Genomic DNA, 20,511 nt, shown 5'->3' with positions numbered 1-20,511 from the left:
GACCAGGCATATTGAAAAGTAGATCTGGGAAGGTGGCGTGGGCTTGTGGGTTAGGGACATGACATGGGGGTATTCTGGTGAGAGGGGTCGGTGTTTCCAGGCGAAGGGAACTAGGAGTGCTTTGGGTTGAGGGGCTTGTATTGGGAGAGCTTGAATTGAGAGGAGGGCCTCTGAAGGGGGTTTGTGCTTGGGAAGGGGTTCAGGGGTAGTTTGAAGTAAGTTTGCCCGGGCTGTTTAAGATGTGGCCCAATGCTCCCAGGATGGTAAAATGACCATGGGGTTATTTTTTCAGCTATAATGCAGCTTGTAGTGTTCAATGCAAGCCATGTCCAGTAAGTTGCATACTAATAAGCTGCTTTACATGCATTTTTATGTTTTGCATCTCATTATGTAACCCGTGGTGACCTTAAAAACCCTGTATTGTGGCACCGGAACCTGATTTAGAGCAGGTAATGCAGGCTATCAGAGCAGATAGCACAGTTTATTGCTGTAACGCAGCTAGATAATGACCTCCCTTACTATGTTTTCTTTATTTATTGTATACATTTATATTTTTTTCTTTTACTACATAGTTTTTCTTTCTTTGGAATCCACCATTCAGGAGTCAGAGCACCTGTTATTTAATAAAAAAATAAAAGTAACATTTTAGACCAGGGTTCTGGAGGTTAACCTTTCCTTCCCCCACCAACAAATCCACATTGGGGCTAAAGAAATAGAGAATGAAGAGTGCTCCTGAAAGGGGCCCTACTTAGTAAGAACAGGCCTAAAACTCACTGAAATAAGTGCATAGCTCTACTTATTAAGGGTGTGTCTCGTATATTTTGAGGCTGTCACACTCTCATCAAGCTTCTTTTCCTCCATTAGACCCTTGGCGGGGGCAAATACTGCATGTGGCCAGATGCTAGCACAATGTCTGCACACATTTTCATTGGTACACAATGCACAAATGTAGTTTGCATAGAAGCTATCCATGCAGAAAGCCTTGCAGTAGTCACCAGCACACAGCATATCAAAATTGCTGGAATTGAGGCTATTAGCTAAGCTGCCCTAATGCAAAAAGGGGTGCAGAAGCCTTTTAGGGCAGAGCGCAATGGTGGGGCTTTCATGCCAAGTCTGAGGAAGCGTAGAAGGATTAGCTTGTTCTTCTGCAGCAAGGTCTGTGAAGATTGAATACCTGCTCTTTTTCCTGTCATACATGACCCACTGATTTTTTTTGTGATCTCTGTAAAGAGAAAGACAGAATGGGGAAGGTAGTGGCAGTTATGTATAAGAGCAGCTAGTGTTGCTCATAGGCCAGAGCAGAAAAAAAAATTGTATGGCACATATCTGCACATGTGCTGGAAATGCAGTTCTGCACATAAATATTGGCATCACAAAACTATAGTATTCCAGCACGTTTCGGCTCGGACATATACACAGCACTTGCTGCCCTAATACAGAACTTTGTGTGCATGTGTCCAGTGTGCTCTCCCTTTTAATGGGCTAAATCCTATTTGCATAGAATTTGTTTGCTGAAAGCCATGTAGTAAGCCATCAGCGCACAGGTCTAACGAGGTTTTCTGCATTGACTGCTCAGTGGCTGTGTACTGATACTGCTTACTGTTCTGATGAGCAGGAGAGCTTGAGTCTCCCCCCCCCCCCCCCCCCCCCCTCAAAAGGAAGCAATTTGAGCACACTGCAGTTTAGCTCCTGGAAGTGGTGGCTGATTGTGAGCTCCTGAGAAGAAGCAGCCCTGAAGAGCAAAAATTAAGCAAAGATTCTACTTAGAAGTAGTAACCCACAGACGATGAAGGAGGAGAGAAGAGCTTCTTTGCTCAAATTTATATTAAGAGCGCTGTATGGCTTTCACTTTGGGTCTAGTGCAGTAAACTGTGCTAACCTCATAAGCAGCACCAGCTTTCAACCTGGGCAAAGTGTTACTGGAAGTTCAGGAAAATGCAGAATCTGCTTTATTATAATCTAGAGATGGGTTGTCATTTACGAATAAATGGTGTTTGCTGATAATAGTGCATAATTTTCTTAAAAAGTGAATTTTCTGACAATATACAAAAAAAAGTATGCACATTTTATGAAGTGTGTCAAGAGTGCACTCTGTTTGTAAAGGAATACACAACATTCATTCTGGAATGGGAAAAAAAGGCACTACTGTCCATACCTATTATTATCTTTATTACCATACATTCTGCGATATCAGCTCAGGCAGCCCTAGCAACACGCTGGTGTATTCCACATGCCTCTCATCATCATAAGCTTGTGTTCAGTTGTGGGATGGGCCTGTGCAGAGGTACACAAGCTGGCTGTATCTGCCATGTAGACATGGGATACAGTCTGTGGCGTAGCGAACTATCACAGGCCATGGGGGGTGGTACTAAGCTGGTAGCCAGGGGCCGGCTGTGAGCAGGGGACTGGGCAGCTGTAGGCAATAGGTGCCCAGAGAAGGGAGGAAGGACAAATGGACGGAATGGCAGGGATGGAAGCTCTGGAGATGGGTTCTTCAAGGTGTTGGTGGTGTGACTGAGGTATGGTGGATAGCTAAGCATCATGTGCTCTTTGTACATGTCCTGAGGCAGAGCAGATGGGGTTATTACAACAGGGAATGTGGACCCTGGTACCAGTGGTTTGGGCCTGTTCACTAGTGGCTGTGTGGATTTGGAAAATCCAGAGTCAGACTTGTCTTTGAGCTCCATCGCCTTTGAAAAAATAGATGCTGTCCTTGTTTTTTTCCTGCAGGCAGGTTCCATCTCTTCCATGCACCGCTTCCGAGGTGATGGAGGGCTGCAAACATGCTTATGGAACATAGGTTGCACTACACTTGTCTTTCTAGTTGATGGTGATGAAGGCTGGGAACTTGGTTTGGGGAGAACCCTCATCAAATGTGTTATGGGTGGGACCCAGCATCCTTTGACACCAAGAAAGGGAGAGCTTTCTCTGCTCCTAGAGGAACATGCAGGGGGCAGGCTACCATCCAGATTCCAGGAACCCACAGGCCTCCTGGCCTGGCTGTGGCCCTCAGTGGTCTGTCTCTGAGAATCTGTCTCCTTGTGGCAGCTCAGAGAATTATAGTTCATGTCCTTGCTGGGTGCTCGATAGACTGAGAGCTCTGTAAAACTCCTAAATGCAGGCGCATAGGCCTCAGGATCATCCAGGGGATTGCAGGCAAAGGGCTTATAAAAGTCACTTCTGTATGCATGGAAAGAGCCAGTGAAGACTGGAGAGGAGGGGGACTGATTCCCACAAGGCCGGTCATTGGTGTTTTGTGGATCTTTTCCAGCATATAGTCCTGGCTCTACATTAGCGGGAAGAGATGGAGAAACCACAGTTCTTAGGCACTCCTCTGCACTTGGGCTCGTTGCCTGCAAAATGGTTGAAGGGCTGCCAGTGTGCGGGAGCTCTTCCTTGCCTTGGGCACTCTGGTCTTCCAGACCTGGGCTGCCATGCTTCCCACAGTTTCCAGCCTTGCTTGCCTGTGCCAGCAGCTTCTTTTTGGCAAGTGGAGACATGATGCCGTGGGCATAGAGGCTGGAGCAGAGTTGCTGCGGAGAAGAACAGAAGTGAGCCTTGCCAGGTTCCTGAGAGTAAGGCGTACTCTTATCTTTGATGCTTGTCTGTTGGTTACTTTCCTGGTTCTCCTCTTTGGCCACCAAGTTGGAGTCATGCGTTTCTTTCTCCACTAGAATCTATATAAGCAAAATGAGAAAATAAATACAAGGCCACCTGAGAACTGACACTAGACTATATAAAATGATAATGAACTGGTGAAAAAGAAATTGCATGGGCTGATGCTCAGAACTCCAGCACTATGGGAGCAGTGCCGGAAAATACCCTGGAACCAGTACACAAAAATAAACTTCCCAATGCTCAACATTAACAGCAAGCAAATTATATGCACACTGTGCAAGGGGGAGGAATGTGCCTGGCGTATGTGCACAAGAGTGTTGTGGTAGACAAAGCTCTTGTGTGTATGCCCATCTGAACCCTGGCGTGCAGGCACACATCAGCACTGTTCTTCTACTCCTTAAAAAAAAATTTTTTTTTTGCACTTGAAAAGCTTATATTTAAGCGCAGAAAACAATCACCAATAGGTGCTTCCACTTTCAGTTCTGCTCAGACTCCCACACATTTGTCCCTCACCACTGGCACTCAGAGGCTTCAATCCTCTTTCAAATAAACTCGAAACAGGCAGCTTTTAAAAAGAAGATCATGAGAAATCCTCTCTTCTAACCTCTCAATGTGACCTTAGAGCTGGGGATAGGTTTCCAGAACTAGGGTTTTTTGAGCACTGTTTCTCTGAGCATTGGAAGGGAATAGCTATTGACCTAATTTACATCCATTTGCCTACATTTAGCTGCAATTTGCACTATTGTATGCAACGCACATTGTTCCCTACACTAGAACCTTCTGAGCATTCTGTGCACATTAAAGCTGGCGAGAATCCTTAGGTTTTTTTTTTTTTGTTACATTTGTACCCCGCGCTTTCCCACTCATGGCAGGCTCACTGTGGCTTACATGGGGCAATGGAGGGTTACGTGACTTGCCCAGAGTCACAAGGAGCTGCCTGTGCCTGAAGTGGGAATTGAACTCAGTTCCTCAGGACCAAAGTCCACCACCCTAACCACTAGGCCCATCAGTTCTAGAAACAGGAGCCAAACAGATGCAGTTCTCAGTGTGCACAGGCAGCCAGGAAAGCAGCATAATATTGCTTTACAGACTAAGTTGGATAATCAGGATTTAGCCAACTAGATCAAAACCTGTGAACACTAAAAAGGCTAACTGATCAATTTTAGCTGCTCAAATTCTGACTAGGGTAGGACAAGAGAGAAAATTATGGGTCTAGTTCTGATTTTCAATGCTAGAGGACTAACTTAGATGGCCAAATCTAGAAGCTGCAAGAATAGGCCTAAATCTGGCTGTTCTGCCTGTTCCTATAATTTAAATTAAAAGTGCCCCTAGAACCTGATCCTTTACCTTTCCTCCCTCGCAGATGTAAGAATGATTTTAAAAAGAGAGAGAAGAGCCACCACCACCCTGCGAGGTCTCCCTAATCCCTGTGCATTGTCCTCCAGTTGATGAGGCAGTGCTGCTTCTTACCTGCAGCTTCTTCCGCTGCTGGTTTTCCTCTGAAGTCAATCACAGGAGGTTGGGAGGGGGCATTTTTGTGGAACTTTTAAAAATGTATATTTTAAAGGGAGGGCAAACTTGCTTCTTTGCCTAGGGCCCATCAAAGGGTTAAATGTACTTTGTCTGCAGTATTCCCATCCTTTCCTTTTCTCCCTATCACAAAAAAAAAAAAGTCTACTTGGAGGCATATTTTCAAAGCACTTTGGGAGGCTAAGTTCCATAGGTTTCTATGGAACTTTGGGAGGCTAAGTGCTTTGAAAATGAGCCTCTTGGGCTCCCTTGTCTCCTTTCTGTCCAAAAAAGGATGGAGAACTGCCTAGGGGTTCATCTTTTCCTGCCCTCTTCTCTTTTTTTTTTGCATGGGGAAATGGAAGCAGGGGATCTCTGGTACTCTTCTGAGCAGCGGAATGGGTGGGGACAAAATCACCTATGTAGTTCCTCCCCTTCCAAGTCAAGTACAGGCTTTGTAATAGTCTACACTACACAGCTATCAATATTAATGGTGTGGTGTGAACAGATGACCTCCTGGGTCCTTGTGGCCTTTCCAGACAGTACTCCACTGCTGCCAATCTTCTGCAAAGACCTGAGTGAAAGGAGGAGTGTGTAGCCTGCCAGACAGATCCAGCTATACGAGTACCTGTGGTTCCAGTGAATCTCTATAAACTGATATTCACAGCACTTTCTCCAGTTAAAGGCAACTGGATATAAGATTCAGTTAACTTTTAAATTGGATATTTTTTTTTGTTACATTTGTACCCCGTGCTTTCCCACTCATGGCAGGCTCAGTGCGGCTTACATGGGGCAATGGAGGGTTAAGTGACTTGCCCAGAGTCACAAGGAGCTGCCTGTGCCTGAAGTGGGAATCGAACTCAGTTCCCCAGGACCAAAGTCCACCACCCTAACCGCTAGGCCACTCCTCCACACCTTTAGTTTTGGAGGGAAAAGAAGCATAATTAGATTGAAGTTTTACAGTTATTGGTAATCCATTCTATTGCAAAGTAGCCTGATATATGAAAGCTTGTTTCAGTTTATTCAAAGATTTTACACCCTAGCTTCAAGAATAAGAGGAACCAACTCTTCTTTAGATTGAAGTGATCTTGAGGAAGAAGCAAGCAATACTAACTAGCTTATATATGGGAATGCTAGACCATTATTTATGCAGTCCAGTTTAACCTGTTAAAGTTAACCAGGAAGCACTGGCTAATGCCTCAGGCATGCTTCTTAGTCTTTTAAATAGTTAAATTCTGGCTGGATATCAAGTTGTCTGGTCAAACATAACTGCTAGGCAGCCCCCATGTTTTGAAGTGAGCCATTTACCTGGTGACTCCTGCAGTTAACCAGATAAGCAGCTTTGAATATTAATCCCTAATAAGCCATATAACCAGTTAAGTTGTTGCTGTTAAATACTGCAGCTTAAGGTAAATTGCTTTCTTTATCTGGTTACAATTAGTTACATAGGGCTGCTTTTAAGATGGTATGTTCCGTTAGTCCGTACCAGCAACTTTTTCCTGGCTGTACTTTTTAAGGTCTGTCAAAAACAAACACCATGGTGGTCTAGTGGCCTTGGTAGGATAGGCACAATTCCCACTTGCTCCTGCCCATGCTGGTTTCACAATTGAAATGGCTGCCACAGCACATCGTGACAGCTATTTTGATATTGGAACTGGTGTAGGTAGGAGCCTATGCCAGTTCCAGTCTCAAGATGGCTGCCATGACATGTCACAGCAGCCATTTTGATTGCAAAACCGGCATGGTCAGCATTGAGCAGGGGTCGCTCCTGCCCCAAAGAGGCTGCTAGACTACCAGGGCTTTTAAATTAGATTCAGGGAGGGGAGGGAGGAGCTTGTGGTTGCATGGGGTGGAGGGTGGTAGCACCTTTTCTCCTAAAAAAAAAAAGCACTGCAATTACAATTCAGTAATTTATATTGTGCAAAACACCTGTCCAGTTCTTTCTACAAAATATTGACTAGTTAAAAGAACTAGGATGTCACAAAGTCTAAAAACACAAAATGAAACAGCCACCAAAAATAAAAACTTAAACATCAAATAAGATGAAATCTTCAAAGATTTCTAAAAAGATACATCCACACCTTTAGTTTTGGAGGGAAAAGAAGCATAATTAGATTGAAGTTTTACATCTATTGGTAATCCATTCTATTGCAAAGTAGCCTGATACATGAAAGTTTGTTTCAGTTTCTTCAAAGATTTTACACCCTAGCTTCAAGAATAAGAAGAACCAACTGTTCTTTAGATTGAAGTGATATTGAGGAAGAAGCAAGCAATACTAACTAGCTTATATATGGGAATGCTAGACCATTATTTATGCAGTCCAATTTAACCGGTTAAAGTTAACCAGGAAGCACTGGCTAATGCCTCAGGCATGCTTCTTAGTCTTCTAAATAGTTAAATTTTGGCTGGATATCAAGTTGTCTGGTCAAACTTAACTGCTAGGCGGCCCCCATGTTTTGAAGTGAGCCATTTACCTGGTGACTCCTGCAGTTAACCAGATAAGCAGCTTTGAATATTAACCCCTAATAATTACTGTATTTGCAGCTTGCCAGACAGTGCCTGGCTACCTAGTTCTATTATCGCAGCCTGCCAGACAGGCCTGGCTGCAAATTACCTATATTTCCACCGAGACTTCTAATATTTCATATTACTGTATGGTAATTCATGTATGCTACCCCACAACTCCACCACCAGCCTTTAAGACAGGTCTCTAGATTGTGGTTCTGCTATTTCTTCACTTTTTTTACAATGAAGGATTTATCCTCTTTAAGTTCATGATGGTTTTAGTTTTCACCGCTTACTGAAGAGGTGTGCCACACATCCACCACCCTTAATGTGAAAAGTATTTCTGGATGTTGATCATGAATCATATTGTCATGCAGGTGCATACACACACATACAGATGGACAATCATATCCTTGACAACATGTGATCTTGTTTTTTCAAAAGGCACCTAAAAGAAGGCATTGTAAAAGCTGTGACCATGCCTGCACCCTCTTGTTCTTTACCAGACCTCAATGTCTGCTCCCTTCCCATTATATGTTATGAGATTCACAGCAACTGTTCACTCACACTCCACCAGAACCCGCTGTCATCGGTCCCTGCACTACTGGATCCATGGGTTGCCTCTGCCTCCTTGTTTTACTAGACCCTTGCTAAGTCAGCCTCCTCTCACCTGCTCACAGATTTTCTCCTTTCTCATTTTCTTGTTCTTCTCTCTGGCCTCCTCTCCCTTTTCCTTGCAGAGTCTGTACTGTTTGCGAGGCTTGGCGGGAGGGAGAGATTTCCCATTCTCACCTTTCATATACCAAATGTAGGGAAGGACCAGCCTGTGAGAGATCAATTCACTTGTTAATGGTTATGAATTAACCAACTTTCGCAAACTACTGAAGACCCATCTCTTCAACAAGGCATACCACAAAGATCAACAAATATGAACTCCTATACATGTATCCAGAATTGCCTTACAGTATTTACTCGTCAAACTTCTATCATGTTTTATCGTTATCATGTTACTCAAGATCCTTCTGTTATATTTCCACTTTTCATGATGTATTGTAAGCCACATTGAGCCTGCAAAGAGGTGGGAAAATGTGGGATACAAATGTAATAAATAAATAAATAAAGCACCACCTGAGATGAGGTGAAGGCTAACAGCTGTTTTGGATTTGTACTCTAGGAAAGATCCTGGGTACAGTTAGCAAACATTCCTTACAAAGCACCTTGAAATGGCTTGTATGAAAGGCTTTTGGGATTTTGGATAAAGCTTCTATGAAAGGTGTGTTTAGAAATTTGGGATACAAGACATCTTGTGAGATTTCTTCTATATGCTCCATTTTCTTACTAGTTTCAGAAAATCTGAATGTATGAGAACTTGTGGTAGATGTGTAGGAGCAAAAGGTACTATATGCAGCACTACATGCCACTATATAACAAAGTTATATAGAATTAATACAGAGCACATTCCAGCATTACCAACCTAATATTAAAATGCAGACTTTGGCTAACTTCATGTTTTTCACTGCCAAGGCCTGTTGCTTAATAGGCCATAGCTTCCATATAGAAGGACCCAGCTAAATGTGGCCAAGGCTACATAACTGAGAGCAATAACAGCACAACATTGTTTACTGGAACAGTGCCCTTAAGGTCAGAACAACTTTGCTGCCAGTGGGCGAGGAAAGTAACAATTACATTACATCACCATAAAGGGGAGTTCACAAACTGGTGGTTGCAGATGTTGAGGATCCTTTCCATCCAAGAAAAGGACCTAGTTTACTTGACTAATGACTAAGGCTGCAGTTTGATTAAAATTTGTAATTGTGCGATTAAAGTTGGGCCATAGCCAGCTGTTCATGTGGGGGGGGGGGGCACATTTCCTCTTCCTCTCCCTCCTCCTCCCCCCACATTAGATATACGTTTGCTGGTGGGGATGCCAAAGCCAGTAGAAGAAACCTACTCCGAAGTGTCCCTCTTCCTCCTCGTGCTGCTTCAGCAGTGTGGAAGTTGCCGGGGTGCCTCCAACAGCCAATGCCAGCACTCTCCAAACATGCTCAGTTCATGCATAAATTAAGCATGCTTTGGGCAATGCAAGCATTGATGGCTGGAGACACCCCACTGACTTCCTCACTCCTGAGGCAGTACGAGGAGGGAGAGGTTGACTCAGGAAGTGGATTTCATCAACTGGCGGGGTTTCAGCTACCCCACCAGCCATTGAACAGCTTTCTAGCTGTAGCTTTGGAGGGAGGGCCTTCACCCATTCTCTTTCTCCCTGTGCCCCCCCCCCCCCCCCCCCCCCGTGCCTTCACCCATTCTCTTTCTCCCTGTGCCCCCCCTGTGCCTTCACCCATTCTCTCTCTCTCTAATATGCCTCCCCTCCTGCATTTTCCTTCAATTCCCTCCCACCCTCCCTTGCTTGCCCATCTCGCCCAGGCGGTGGCGGCAGCTCTCCCCTCCCAGTTTACCTCATCAGTTGTCTTCCAATAAATCTTCACCCTGTAGCGGGCGGCAGTGTATTGAAATGCTGCCTCAGCCTGCACCGAGCCTTTCCTTCTGACCTGGTGCCCCTTTCTGAAAATAGGAAGTTGCATCAGAAGGGGGTAGGACGGGTCAGAAGAAAAGGCCCAGTGCAGGCCGAGTGAGCATTTCAATATGCTGCCAGCCATTGCAGGGTGAAGATTTACTGCAAGACAACTAACAAGATAAGCCAGGAGGAGAAGAGAGAGCCGCCGGTGGTCCTGGAGGGGAGCAAGAGATGCCGGGCATCATTAACCACAATTAATTTTTTAAATCGCGATTAATGAGCAGTCCTACTGATGACCTTATGGTTAAAAAGCCCTTCAACGTCGTGTCAGGCCACAACATCTGAGACAAACCAGTCAGGATCTGTGCATGGACAATAGGGTTGGCACATCACCAACCCAGCTGCAGCCGATGATAGAAGAGGCTGTAAACCTGAGCAAAGGGCGGTTTTGCTTCAGTTGGATCTGAAGTGCTGTCTCACACTGCCTGTTTGCCTGACCTTCCTCAGGTACACTCTGCCATCTTCTGGACATCTGCTTTCATCTACATCCAGATTATATAGTTGGCATGTAATTGCTGTATAGTGCTTGGGGGTTAGCGTAGCCTATTTTAAGGGGGGGGGGGGTTGTGTTCACTTTAGGCTGAACAAAGATAAGTCTATCTATGTTAGTATCTTTGCATACTCCTTCACTGTTCTTGCTGCTATTGTAAATAAATAAACAATATATATTTTTACAATACCTTTTGGGTGTGGAGTTCTGTTGTTTGGGCATTATGAATTCAGGTCTATAGATAAAGGGAACATTTACTTTTCAGATTCTACACTGTCTAGTACCAAAATGTGGCAGTGTCATATTTTTCTGTAATCTTTACTAAGTGTCACATACCCCAGAAAGAGTATTACTGTGTATGCCTCACAGATGGAAGCAGGGATGGCCTAGGCAAGATAGCATTTGTGATCTGTAATAACAGGTGCATGTGACAGGATGACACACCTGTGATGGGGGACAGTGGTACAATAATGGGGGATGGATGACTGGATGATGCCTGGAGTAGGGATGGATAGAGCAGGATGAGCCTGTGCTGGGATGGATAGCATAGCATGGTGTTTGTGATGGTGGACGGACAGCATGGCATGAAGTGGAGACAGGGCAGGATGACACTTTTGAGGAGAACAGATGGGAAGGATAACACCTGAGATAAGATGAATAGAACAGGAGACAACTCTGATAAGGGATGAGTGACAGAATAGTTAAAGTAGGATGCTGTCTGAGACAGCTGGATCATAAAGGACACTACCCAGCATGGATGGGCCAAATAGGATGCTGCCTGGGACAAATGAGACATATTGGATGTTAGCCCCCACGACAGGCAGATCATGGAGGTTATGGCCTGGGACAAATAATACAGGGCACATTACCTCTCATAGTGGCGTCGGGTGCAGGTTGCTGCACTGGTGCTCCCTGGACTTCCTCCCAGCTTATCATAAACATTCTTCCATAGGCGCCTCCCAGTGACCTGCAGGGAGAGGAGAATCAGACTGTGGTCATTGCTCCTGTTGCCCGTTATAGGGCACTGAATCCAAATAACGTTTCTTTTACTTCATGTTTGTAGAAAATACTAAATAGCACTTGGATCATGTTATCAGGTGTATGTAATGTTTTGCAGACACATAAAATGGATAGTCCCTGTGTTTTGAAAGTTATAGTCTTAAGACACAAAATATAGACAACACATATAGTGAGTGAGGATAAATAAGTTAACACAGTGAGGCCAACTACAAAGAATGAAATTTCATGAGAATCTATGAGAAAGTGGCTCTTGGGCGAGGCAAGGAGAATATAGAGATCATTTTAGAATGACTGGTGTCATGTGCATGTAAAAAATTTATTTACTTGAGTAAATGGCAATACACATGAAAGTGGCGATTTCAGAAAAGTCTTTGCTTACATGTGTATATCTCTTATGCTGCAATTCCAGCCACACTCTGGCATGGTCAAACCCCATGATACCTTCTATCCTGATCCCAAAATTTTTTTTAATTTTATGTTACATTTGTACCCCGCGCTTTCCCACTCATGGCAGGCTCAATGCGACTTACATGGGGCAATGGAGGGTTAAGTGAGATGGTACGCCCATTCTATATCTATAATATAAGTGTAATTGAATACTAGTTGGCGTCAACGTGCTAACATTCATGACAGATCTATTGTGGGAATAAATGTTAGCGCTGAAGGAGAAGGAATGTCATCAAGTAGAATGGCTGCTTGAATAGCAAGCACCCGTCCACCCAGAGCAATATTTAGAGATATTTCACTATCCAATATCACTTGCAACCTAGATTATCTTCTGTACGAGTGGAGTGCAGTGGCTTGATTGGCGATGGGCACACGATCTGGCTCTATCAATCTGACCCAATTTGCCTATGATGGCGGATCAGCTGCAGGCCATGTGGTTGGCCAGGAACAAGCGGTAGCACATAAAGTGTCTTCATCTGGTGGGTCATCTCCTTGGGGTTTATTTGGATCTGGGGAAGACCAGGGGACTGAAAGAATGGCTCCAATAAATAAAAACAGATCTTAAGGCAGTCCGGTCAGAGCTTGCGGTCCTGGGAGCTGACCTGCGTGGTAAGATTCGGGACTTGGGCCATCGGATGAGCAGAGGGCAGGCTGGTGGAGCATGCAGAGGCGATGGAGTCTTTGGACCGGTAGGTTGCCAATATTTGACTTGGTCATCAGCAGCTTGCTGATAAATTAGAGGATTTAGAAAATCTGAGCTGGAGCAGCAATCTTCACTTCCAGGGTCTCCCAGAAACTCCTAACTATGCAGATTGTGAAAATAGCTCTCAACTGTCAGAGGGAGAAACGAAAGTGGATCCAAGCCACCATCATTATAGAATGTGTGCACCTGGCACACCAAAAAACCACCTCCCCAAATATATTATAGCTTGTTTTTGTGACTTTAAGCTCAAGGAGCACATCTTGAAAGCAGCTCATTTGGCTAACAATTTTCAGTGGTATCCTTACAATGTGGAAGTCTATCAGGATTTAGCCTCAGCCACCTTTAAGCACCAGGCAGATTTGAGGCTCTTTACTACAAGATTATGTGAGCTGGGGATTCGGTATAGATGGCGACATCCCTTTGCACTTATTTTTTTTTTTTTAAATGGATGGACATTTACATTAGGTCCGGTGTTTGGGCCGAGGCCCGTGAGTTTCTACCGGGGCGGGGGGGGGGGGGGTGGTTGCATGCTGAGGCTACCCCAATTCCTGACTCAGCTTGGCCTTCCTCGGCCCCCAATGAGTGGCAAAGGGACATAAACACCTGCAGTGCCAGCAGTCAGCTGGTCAGCTTCCATGGTGTCAGAGAGTGACAGATGTTTTCATCTGTCTGCTTGTTTGGATAATTATACTTCTTTTCTATCCATTATTTGTAGTTTTAGCCTTTTTCTAAAGGTTTTAGTCTAGTCTAAACTGCCTTGCACTGCTTGTCAGATCTGTGAAGTATACCAAATGTGAATAAAGTATATCAATACTGGTTAGGCGTGTTATTGCCGTTTAAGTGTGTAAATGCACATCAATGGCACTATTCTATAAATTTAAGCATGCAAATAGCACTTTCACTTAGTCGATCTATTATAAAATGAAGAGGTTGGTGCATACACAACAAAGATAAACCATTCCTGGTTGATCATCACTTGCAACACTACAGATCTATCTCCTCTGTGCCAAGGTATGTTTTGCTGTTGTACCTGTAGCTCCCTAACGATCAGTATCCCCATGCCTCCCAATTTCTTTTCTGCTATCAGAACTCCGGAAACAAGCCCTCTTTATATTGCAGAAAGCAGCAGCTGCTAAAATGGAGGCTTCTTGACTCATGTACAGGATCCCTGGTCTTAAAGATCTACTTGTAGGGATGTGAGGAGAGGAGGATAAAAGGGAGGAACAGATCCCTGCAAAGACAGAAAAGTAATCCCAGCAGGCCTGGTACACCCAGAGCTGAGACACGGTCAGCCTAACCATTAGGCAAGACTAGAGAGTTATCTAGGGCAGCAAAAAGCAACTATATTAAGCAGTATATTAAGTAATTAAATCAAAGCAATAATCCTAATGGCCGCACAAACTCAAAAGAACCATCTACACATATTTTTACCTGTAAAAACTAATGAGTTTTTATAGAATTGTTGATCATAATTCCAGAGCTAAGGACATGAAATTTAATTGAGGGGAGGGGGGGGTGCAAGACTGAAGGTTTGCCTAGGATATCTAGTACTCTTGCACCTGTCCTGCAAAGACAGCAATAATCCCTGCAGGCTGGTACTGCCAGAGAGGAGTGGCCAAAAGAGAAAGGAACTCTACAGGGCTGGTACTCCTTGAGCAGAGTTGTCCATTCAGACTGAATTGTTTTCTTACCAGCTCATAGCCCCCAAGATTCTCCACGGCCTGGTGTATCCTCCAGAGATTAACTGAAGACAAAAGGAAGAGCTAGAATCAGGGTTAGCAGACTTCATTGTCTAGCAGGGCAAATAACAATGTATCAATTCCTGTCTCTTCTAGGGGCATCACCGAGAAACATCAAAATTAAGGGACTCAACCATTTCATACTTTCCCTTCTTTGTTTTTATTTTTTACTGCTAGTTGGCTTTGACAGGGCGCTGCTATGAGGGACCTTCACTGCTGCAGTCCCAGCTGGTATAAACAGGGCATTTCAGTGAGGACACTCATATTTTTAAGCTCAGTGGGCACTGACATGGCACTATTGGGAGGAAACTCAGACTGTCAAATACCTGCGCAATGAGAAGTACAGGAAGGGAGGTGGAAGGCTGTCCAAAATTTGTGAGGCTAGTTTTAGGAAGGAAGCCAGGTGATTCCTGGCAGGGAAGACACTATGAAAAGGTGACATACATACTTTGTTTGAAGCCAAGATGTGGGACCCTCTCGATAGGTGTATTTCGCTCCTTCATAAACTTGTAGAGATTGACAAGAAAAGTCTGTTCCTCTTCTCTTTCATGGTCCAGCTGCTTATCCTCTGCCTTTTTCTTGGAGGGCCGCTTCTCCAACCCAGAGCTGCTTTCCAGGGATCCCTGAGGAGAAAGAATAATGGTAAGAATTGTGCCTGGCATCCCTCCTTAACATAGAATTATTTCCCATCACTGATGCCTCAAGTTTCATAACAATAGCAACCTGTGCAGAGCACATAGATGCCATCACTGATGCCTCAAGCTTCATAACAATAGCAACCTGTGCAGAGCACATAGATGCCAATCAAGTCATCCTCAGAGAAGTACAGGACAGGGGTAGCTCCAGCCACCTGCATATTCCCCTCAGAGAATGTAAGACAAAATAGCCCAAGTCACCAGAATGCACACATTACTGTCAGAGAGCACAGGACAGAGATGGGCCCGGTCAAAACTACTGAACAGAATTGAACATCTGTCTTCTAATTTTAATTCAGTTTGTTTTCCTCCATATATAGACAGTGAGTTTTGTCCACAACCAGTGGGGATCTGCATATGTGCACCACTGTGCAACCACATGGCTCCAGTGGTTATATGGGCTTGAAGAAGGTTTGGGCATTGGTGTCCAAGCCCATGTGGCTGAAAGACTCTAGAGCAGGCCATGGTGGCCACAGGACCTCAGACTGTGAGGACTATCACATTGAGCACATGGTTGGGGTGGCTCAACTGGCCTGTGCTGGTTAGCTAGGATTGGACAGCATTAGCACTAAGCTGGGACCATGAACACTGGCACCAGTGGACTGCAGTCAGATGTTGAAGGGGGGGGGGGGGGTCACAACCCCCCATACCTCCAAAAATGTTTTAAGGGAGCTTTCTAGTTTATACCATTTGAGATTTGCTTTTCCAAGATACACCATAGAATCCATGTAAGTAACAGGAAAATTCCATATATGTATACACACACACACCAAGGCCTGAGCCAACACCAAAATCCTAAAAATACATAGCAAAATACTTTTTCATGGAAAGTGTGGTAGATGCTTGGAATACCCTCCCAGTGGAGATGGTGTGGTCAAAAGCAGTGACAGAATTCAAAAAAGTGTTGGATAAACACAGATGATCTCTATACAGCAAAATAATGTGATAGAACCATCATTGTGTGATTGGCAGCAAACGAAATCTCTGTTAATAATTAAATAACCTAGTAAATTATGGCAGATATAGTCCATCTAGTCTGCCTAGTAAGATGGCTAGAGTTGTACCTGCTGTTTTCTTTTTTCCCCCGGAAATGGCGCACGCTCGGGGCGGGACTACCGCCAGCAGCAGCTGCGTTGGGCCAGCGGTTGTCCCAAAAGAGCGAGTGGTAAGCCCACTTGGGCTTCCTGCTGCTCTGTAAAAGGGCCCCACAGGGAGCTGTGTGTGATCCAATAACAAAGGGACATTTACATCATAAAAGATGTGCAGTCCAGTGTTATTCTCTAAAAATGAACTAAAAACATGCTTACTTTAGCTTGAATGGGTTGTAACTAGTGCATATTCCATTGAGAATAAACATGAGTGCTTATTTCAGCTATTAGTTTACTTTAGAAGATGCATCAGTGCTTCTTTTAGCTTAATTAAAATTGTGAAATAGTGCTTAATTGATTTGAAAATAAACAATCAGTGCATCATTACCTATACATTGTGATCTGTGCCAACAAACTAATGTAAAATACATTGACGAAATTTTAGTTCTTATAAATTGTAAAACGGCAATCGGTCTCATCTTTCTTTGTTGTCAATGTATTTTACATTGGTTTGTTGGCACAGATCACAATATATAGGTAATATAGTGCTTAATTGATTTGAAAATAAACAATTTCACAATTTTAATTAAGCTAAAAGAAGCACTGATGCATGTTGTAAAGTAAACTAATAGCTGAAGTAAGCACTCATGTTTATTCTCAATGGAATATGCACTAGTTACAACCCATTCAAGCTAAAGTAAGCATGTTTTTAGTTCATTTTTAGAGAATAACACTGGACTGCACATCTTTTATGATGTAAATGTCCCTTTGTTATTGGATCACACACAGCTCCCTGTGGGGCCCTTTTACAGAGCAGCAGGAAGCCCAAGTGGGCTTACCACTCGCTCTTTTGAATATGCACTACGTTACAACCCTTTCAAGCTAAAGTAAACACATTTTTAGTTCATTTTTAGAGACCAACACTGAACTACACATCTTTTATGATGTAAATGTCCCTTTGTTATTGGATCACAAATAGCTCACTATATAAGTAGAACATGGTATTTGTGTTGTATATGGTAATTTCACATTTTTTTATTCATGTGGTAAGTTTCTTTGGTTTTTTATTTTCTCACCCAGTTTTTCCAATTGCTCTGAAAGAAACAATAAGAAACTTCGGACGTTTCTGGTAAGATTGGCAGATTTGTATATGACAACAACCTTCGACCATCTAAACTTCAGGAAATCACTAAAAACCAACCTGTTCAAAAAGGTATACCCTACCAACCCAACATAAGTGCCTGAACTCTGCAACACAGTTAAACCAAAGCTTGTAATGGACACTACATAATCCTTTCCTCTCCTCGATCCCCATTGTGTCGGAAACACATGAACCTTATTTGACCACAACATCACCTTGTATTTCTTCTCTACCGGACTTGGCGAACGCCTTTACGGTACTATGTAAGCCACATTGAGCCTGCAAATAGGTAGGAAAATGTGGGATACAAATGTAACAAATAATAATAATATGTTTATCTTAGTATTGTTTTGCATATGTTATATTATGTTTTTAAAGTAGTATTATATTTCTATGAATTCTCTTATATTTGGTTATACTTTTAAATGTTAATTTGTGTTATCACATTTTTATGTTAATTATTTGTGGGAATTCATTGTAATATTTTCAGTCTGTGATATGTCAATGATATATTTTTTTAATGTTATTATTTTATAGACCCCTGATGTAGGTGTATTCATGCCAAAACATGGCCTGTATCTGGTCATATTCTGAATAAATTTCCTTTATTGTCCCAGTCTTAAAGGCCCTTGTGTGCTTTTTTTTTTTTTTTTTTTTGCTTTGGTGTGGTTTGTGTACCTTTGATCACTCTTTTGTTTTCGGCATAGTGTGGCATACATGTGTCAACACACCGCAATCTAGAAGCACTGACAGAACTGAACACTGCCTATGTCCGATCCTTAACTGCTCTGTAATACTTCCAATATATAACTTAACTGTAAGCCACATTGAACCTACACTAGTGGGAAAATGTGGGGGTACAAATGCTGAAATAAACAAACAAACAAATAAATAAATAGAAAAATCAGTGTGAAAGCAAATCAAAAGTACTGCAACGGTGGCACAAGAAACCATCCACTGTTGCAGTACTTTTGATTTGCTTTCACACTGATTTTTCTGAATTGATGAAGTTTAAGGCCACCAGCTGACTGAGGATTTTAAACCAGTGTTCACTCATCCATGTTATCACCATTGATGTCATAGTGAGAGTGTATGTGATCCCTGACACAGGTACTGTTTGTGCCAAAACACAGCAGTGTCGTTTTTTTTCACAGATATTACTGATGCTGGTAATAAAGTACTGCAAAAACTGAAAAACAGCCAAACCCAATCTCAAAGGGTCAAATGTAGTGAATATACACTAATAAATGACAAATGGGAAATACCCTCAGAAACCAAGGTCACTGCCAATGTCTGACCATCAAGACACTGATATCTATATAAGATTTGTGTGCCTGTGATCTTATCTCTTTCATGGGGTATATTTTCCCATATCTTGTCAATAGAATTGATTCACAATGAAACCATTACTGAGCACAAAAAAAACTCTCCAAGCAGTAGCATTACTTAAATAAACAAACTTAGCTGTCTCATTGCTGGCTGAATGCCCCACACTTCAAACTGGTGACTTTCAGCAGCATTACTTAAATAAACAAACTTAGCTGTCTCATTGCTGGCTGAATGCCCCACACTTCAAACTGGTGACTTTCAACGGGGCCCAGATCGTTTCGCCCACCTCAGGGCTTCGTCAGGAACCACTCAACTTTAGCATAATTGTTGGGGTATGAATTTCTAGCTATCCAAATTTCTTGGAGACCAGCTTGAAGTGTGGGGCATTCAGCCAGCAATGAGACAGCTAAGTTTGTTTATTTAAGTAATGCTGCTGAAAGTCACCAGTTTGAAGTGGTATTTCCCATTTGTCAATTATTAGTATATATTCACTACATTTGACCCTTTGAGATTGGGTTTGGCTGTTTTTCAGTTTTTGCAGTATTAGATTACCTTAGTGTGATTAACAGCCCATACTGTTCATTGAACGCTGGTAATAAAGTCCCTTTTGGTTCCACCCGTGGATTGTGTGCTCCACTTTTGTTCTTTTCTTTGTTGATCCTAGTCGGGGAGTGTTTTCTCCTTTGGTTCTTTGTCTTAATTTGCAGGTATACAAGCATACAATGTATTTATGCACACTAATATTTTGTAGGCGCCCAAACAAACCAAATGCATACTAATGAACACACATCCCTATTAGAGTGGATTTTCTGGCTAAGTGAAATATAAAGGTCAGATTAAATTAAGACAACCAGCATACTGGATAGGAATAATTGAGCAGAATGAATGAGGCCAGTTGGTCTTTGTCTGCTGTGTTATTTGGTTACATCCCAAGACTGGGTGATCAAACCATAAATGCTTTTATAATTTGGCTTTTTCCAAAATATGGATAATGTTTTGTTTTCTTAAGAGCTGATCCAGCCTTTCCTGTAAGGCTACCTGTTAGAATGTAATGTTGTATTTCTCTATATTTTTAAAAAATCATTTTCAGTTACTTAAATGTATTTTAAGCTGGCCAAAACTCTTAACATTTCCTTGCTTCCAGTAATTGTCTTACTTGCTTTAGCCCTTCACTATTTCACTGTATTCTAAAGGATGGCAGAAAGGTTAGGCAGGCATGAAGTTTGGACTAAATTTCATGGGTTAAAGCTGGTCTTCCACTGTATTCTCTCTCAAATCCTGGGGGTACTTTCATGTGCATTTTATAAGATGTGTCTACATCAAGACTTTTCCCTCACTCCATCCAAATTCCATGTTTGGGAACTCCTATGTGCCTTGCTTTGTCAATTTTCCCTCAAGGGGGCAATTTTCAAACAAACTTTACTCACCTGGTTTTAATGTCAGTAAGTTTCTAAGGAAAATAATTTGCATAGTTTTGAAAATACTGTTGAAGCTCGCTTATACTTCTAGTCAAATTTAATGAAGACAATTTACACACAGAAATGATTTCAAAACTTGTTCTCTAAGGGCCCGATTAAGGCTTTCCTTCCTTTCCATATCGTGAAAAACCTTAATGAATCTCAAAATGGTACTGTATTACAAAGTCACTCTGC

The 20,511-nt window shown here is 42.8% G+C and overlaps 1 protein-coding gene and 1 long non-coding RNA gene across 4 annotated transcripts in view; both read right to left on the bottom strand.

Annotated features, from left to right (window-relative positions):
* LOC115469226 overlaps window positions 1-20,511 on the bottom strand; it is a 133,069-nt gene that overhangs the window by 28,045 nt on the left and 84,513 nt on the right. The gene's annotated exons all lie outside the window — the stretch shown is intronic.
* ARID5A (AT-rich interaction domain 5A) overlaps window positions 2,164-20,511 on the bottom strand; it is a 93,674-nt gene continuing 75,326 nt past the window's right edge. For 2 of the 3 annotated variants that reach the window (XM_030201655.1, XM_030201653.1), the window contains 5 exons: window positions 15,055-15,229; window positions 14,559-14,611; window positions 11,567-11,664; window positions 8,303-8,456; window positions 2,164-3,677 (listed from right to left, as the gene is read on the bottom strand). In XM_030201655.1, the coding sequence (XP_030057515.1) occupies window positions 2,244-3,677; window positions 8,303-8,456; window positions 11,567-11,664; window positions 14,559-14,611; window positions 15,055-15,229 (1,914 nt within the window). In that variant the 3' untranslated portion in view covers window positions 2,164-2,243. The remainder of the gene's footprint in view (window positions 3,678-8,302; window positions 8,457-11,566; window positions 11,665-14,558; window positions 14,612-15,054; window positions 15,230-20,511) is intronic. The other variant, XM_030201654.1, reaches the window with a different exon arrangement.

This window comes from Microcaecilia unicolor, chromosome 4 (genome assembly GCF_901765095.1).
Source record: "Microcaecilia unicolor chromosome 4, aMicUni1.1, whole genome shotgun sequence".
NCBI classification, from domain to species: domain Eukaryota; kingdom Metazoa; phylum Chordata; class Amphibia; order Gymnophiona; family Siphonopidae; genus Microcaecilia; species Microcaecilia unicolor.
This window is presented reverse-complemented; position numbering and strand designations above follow the sequence as displayed.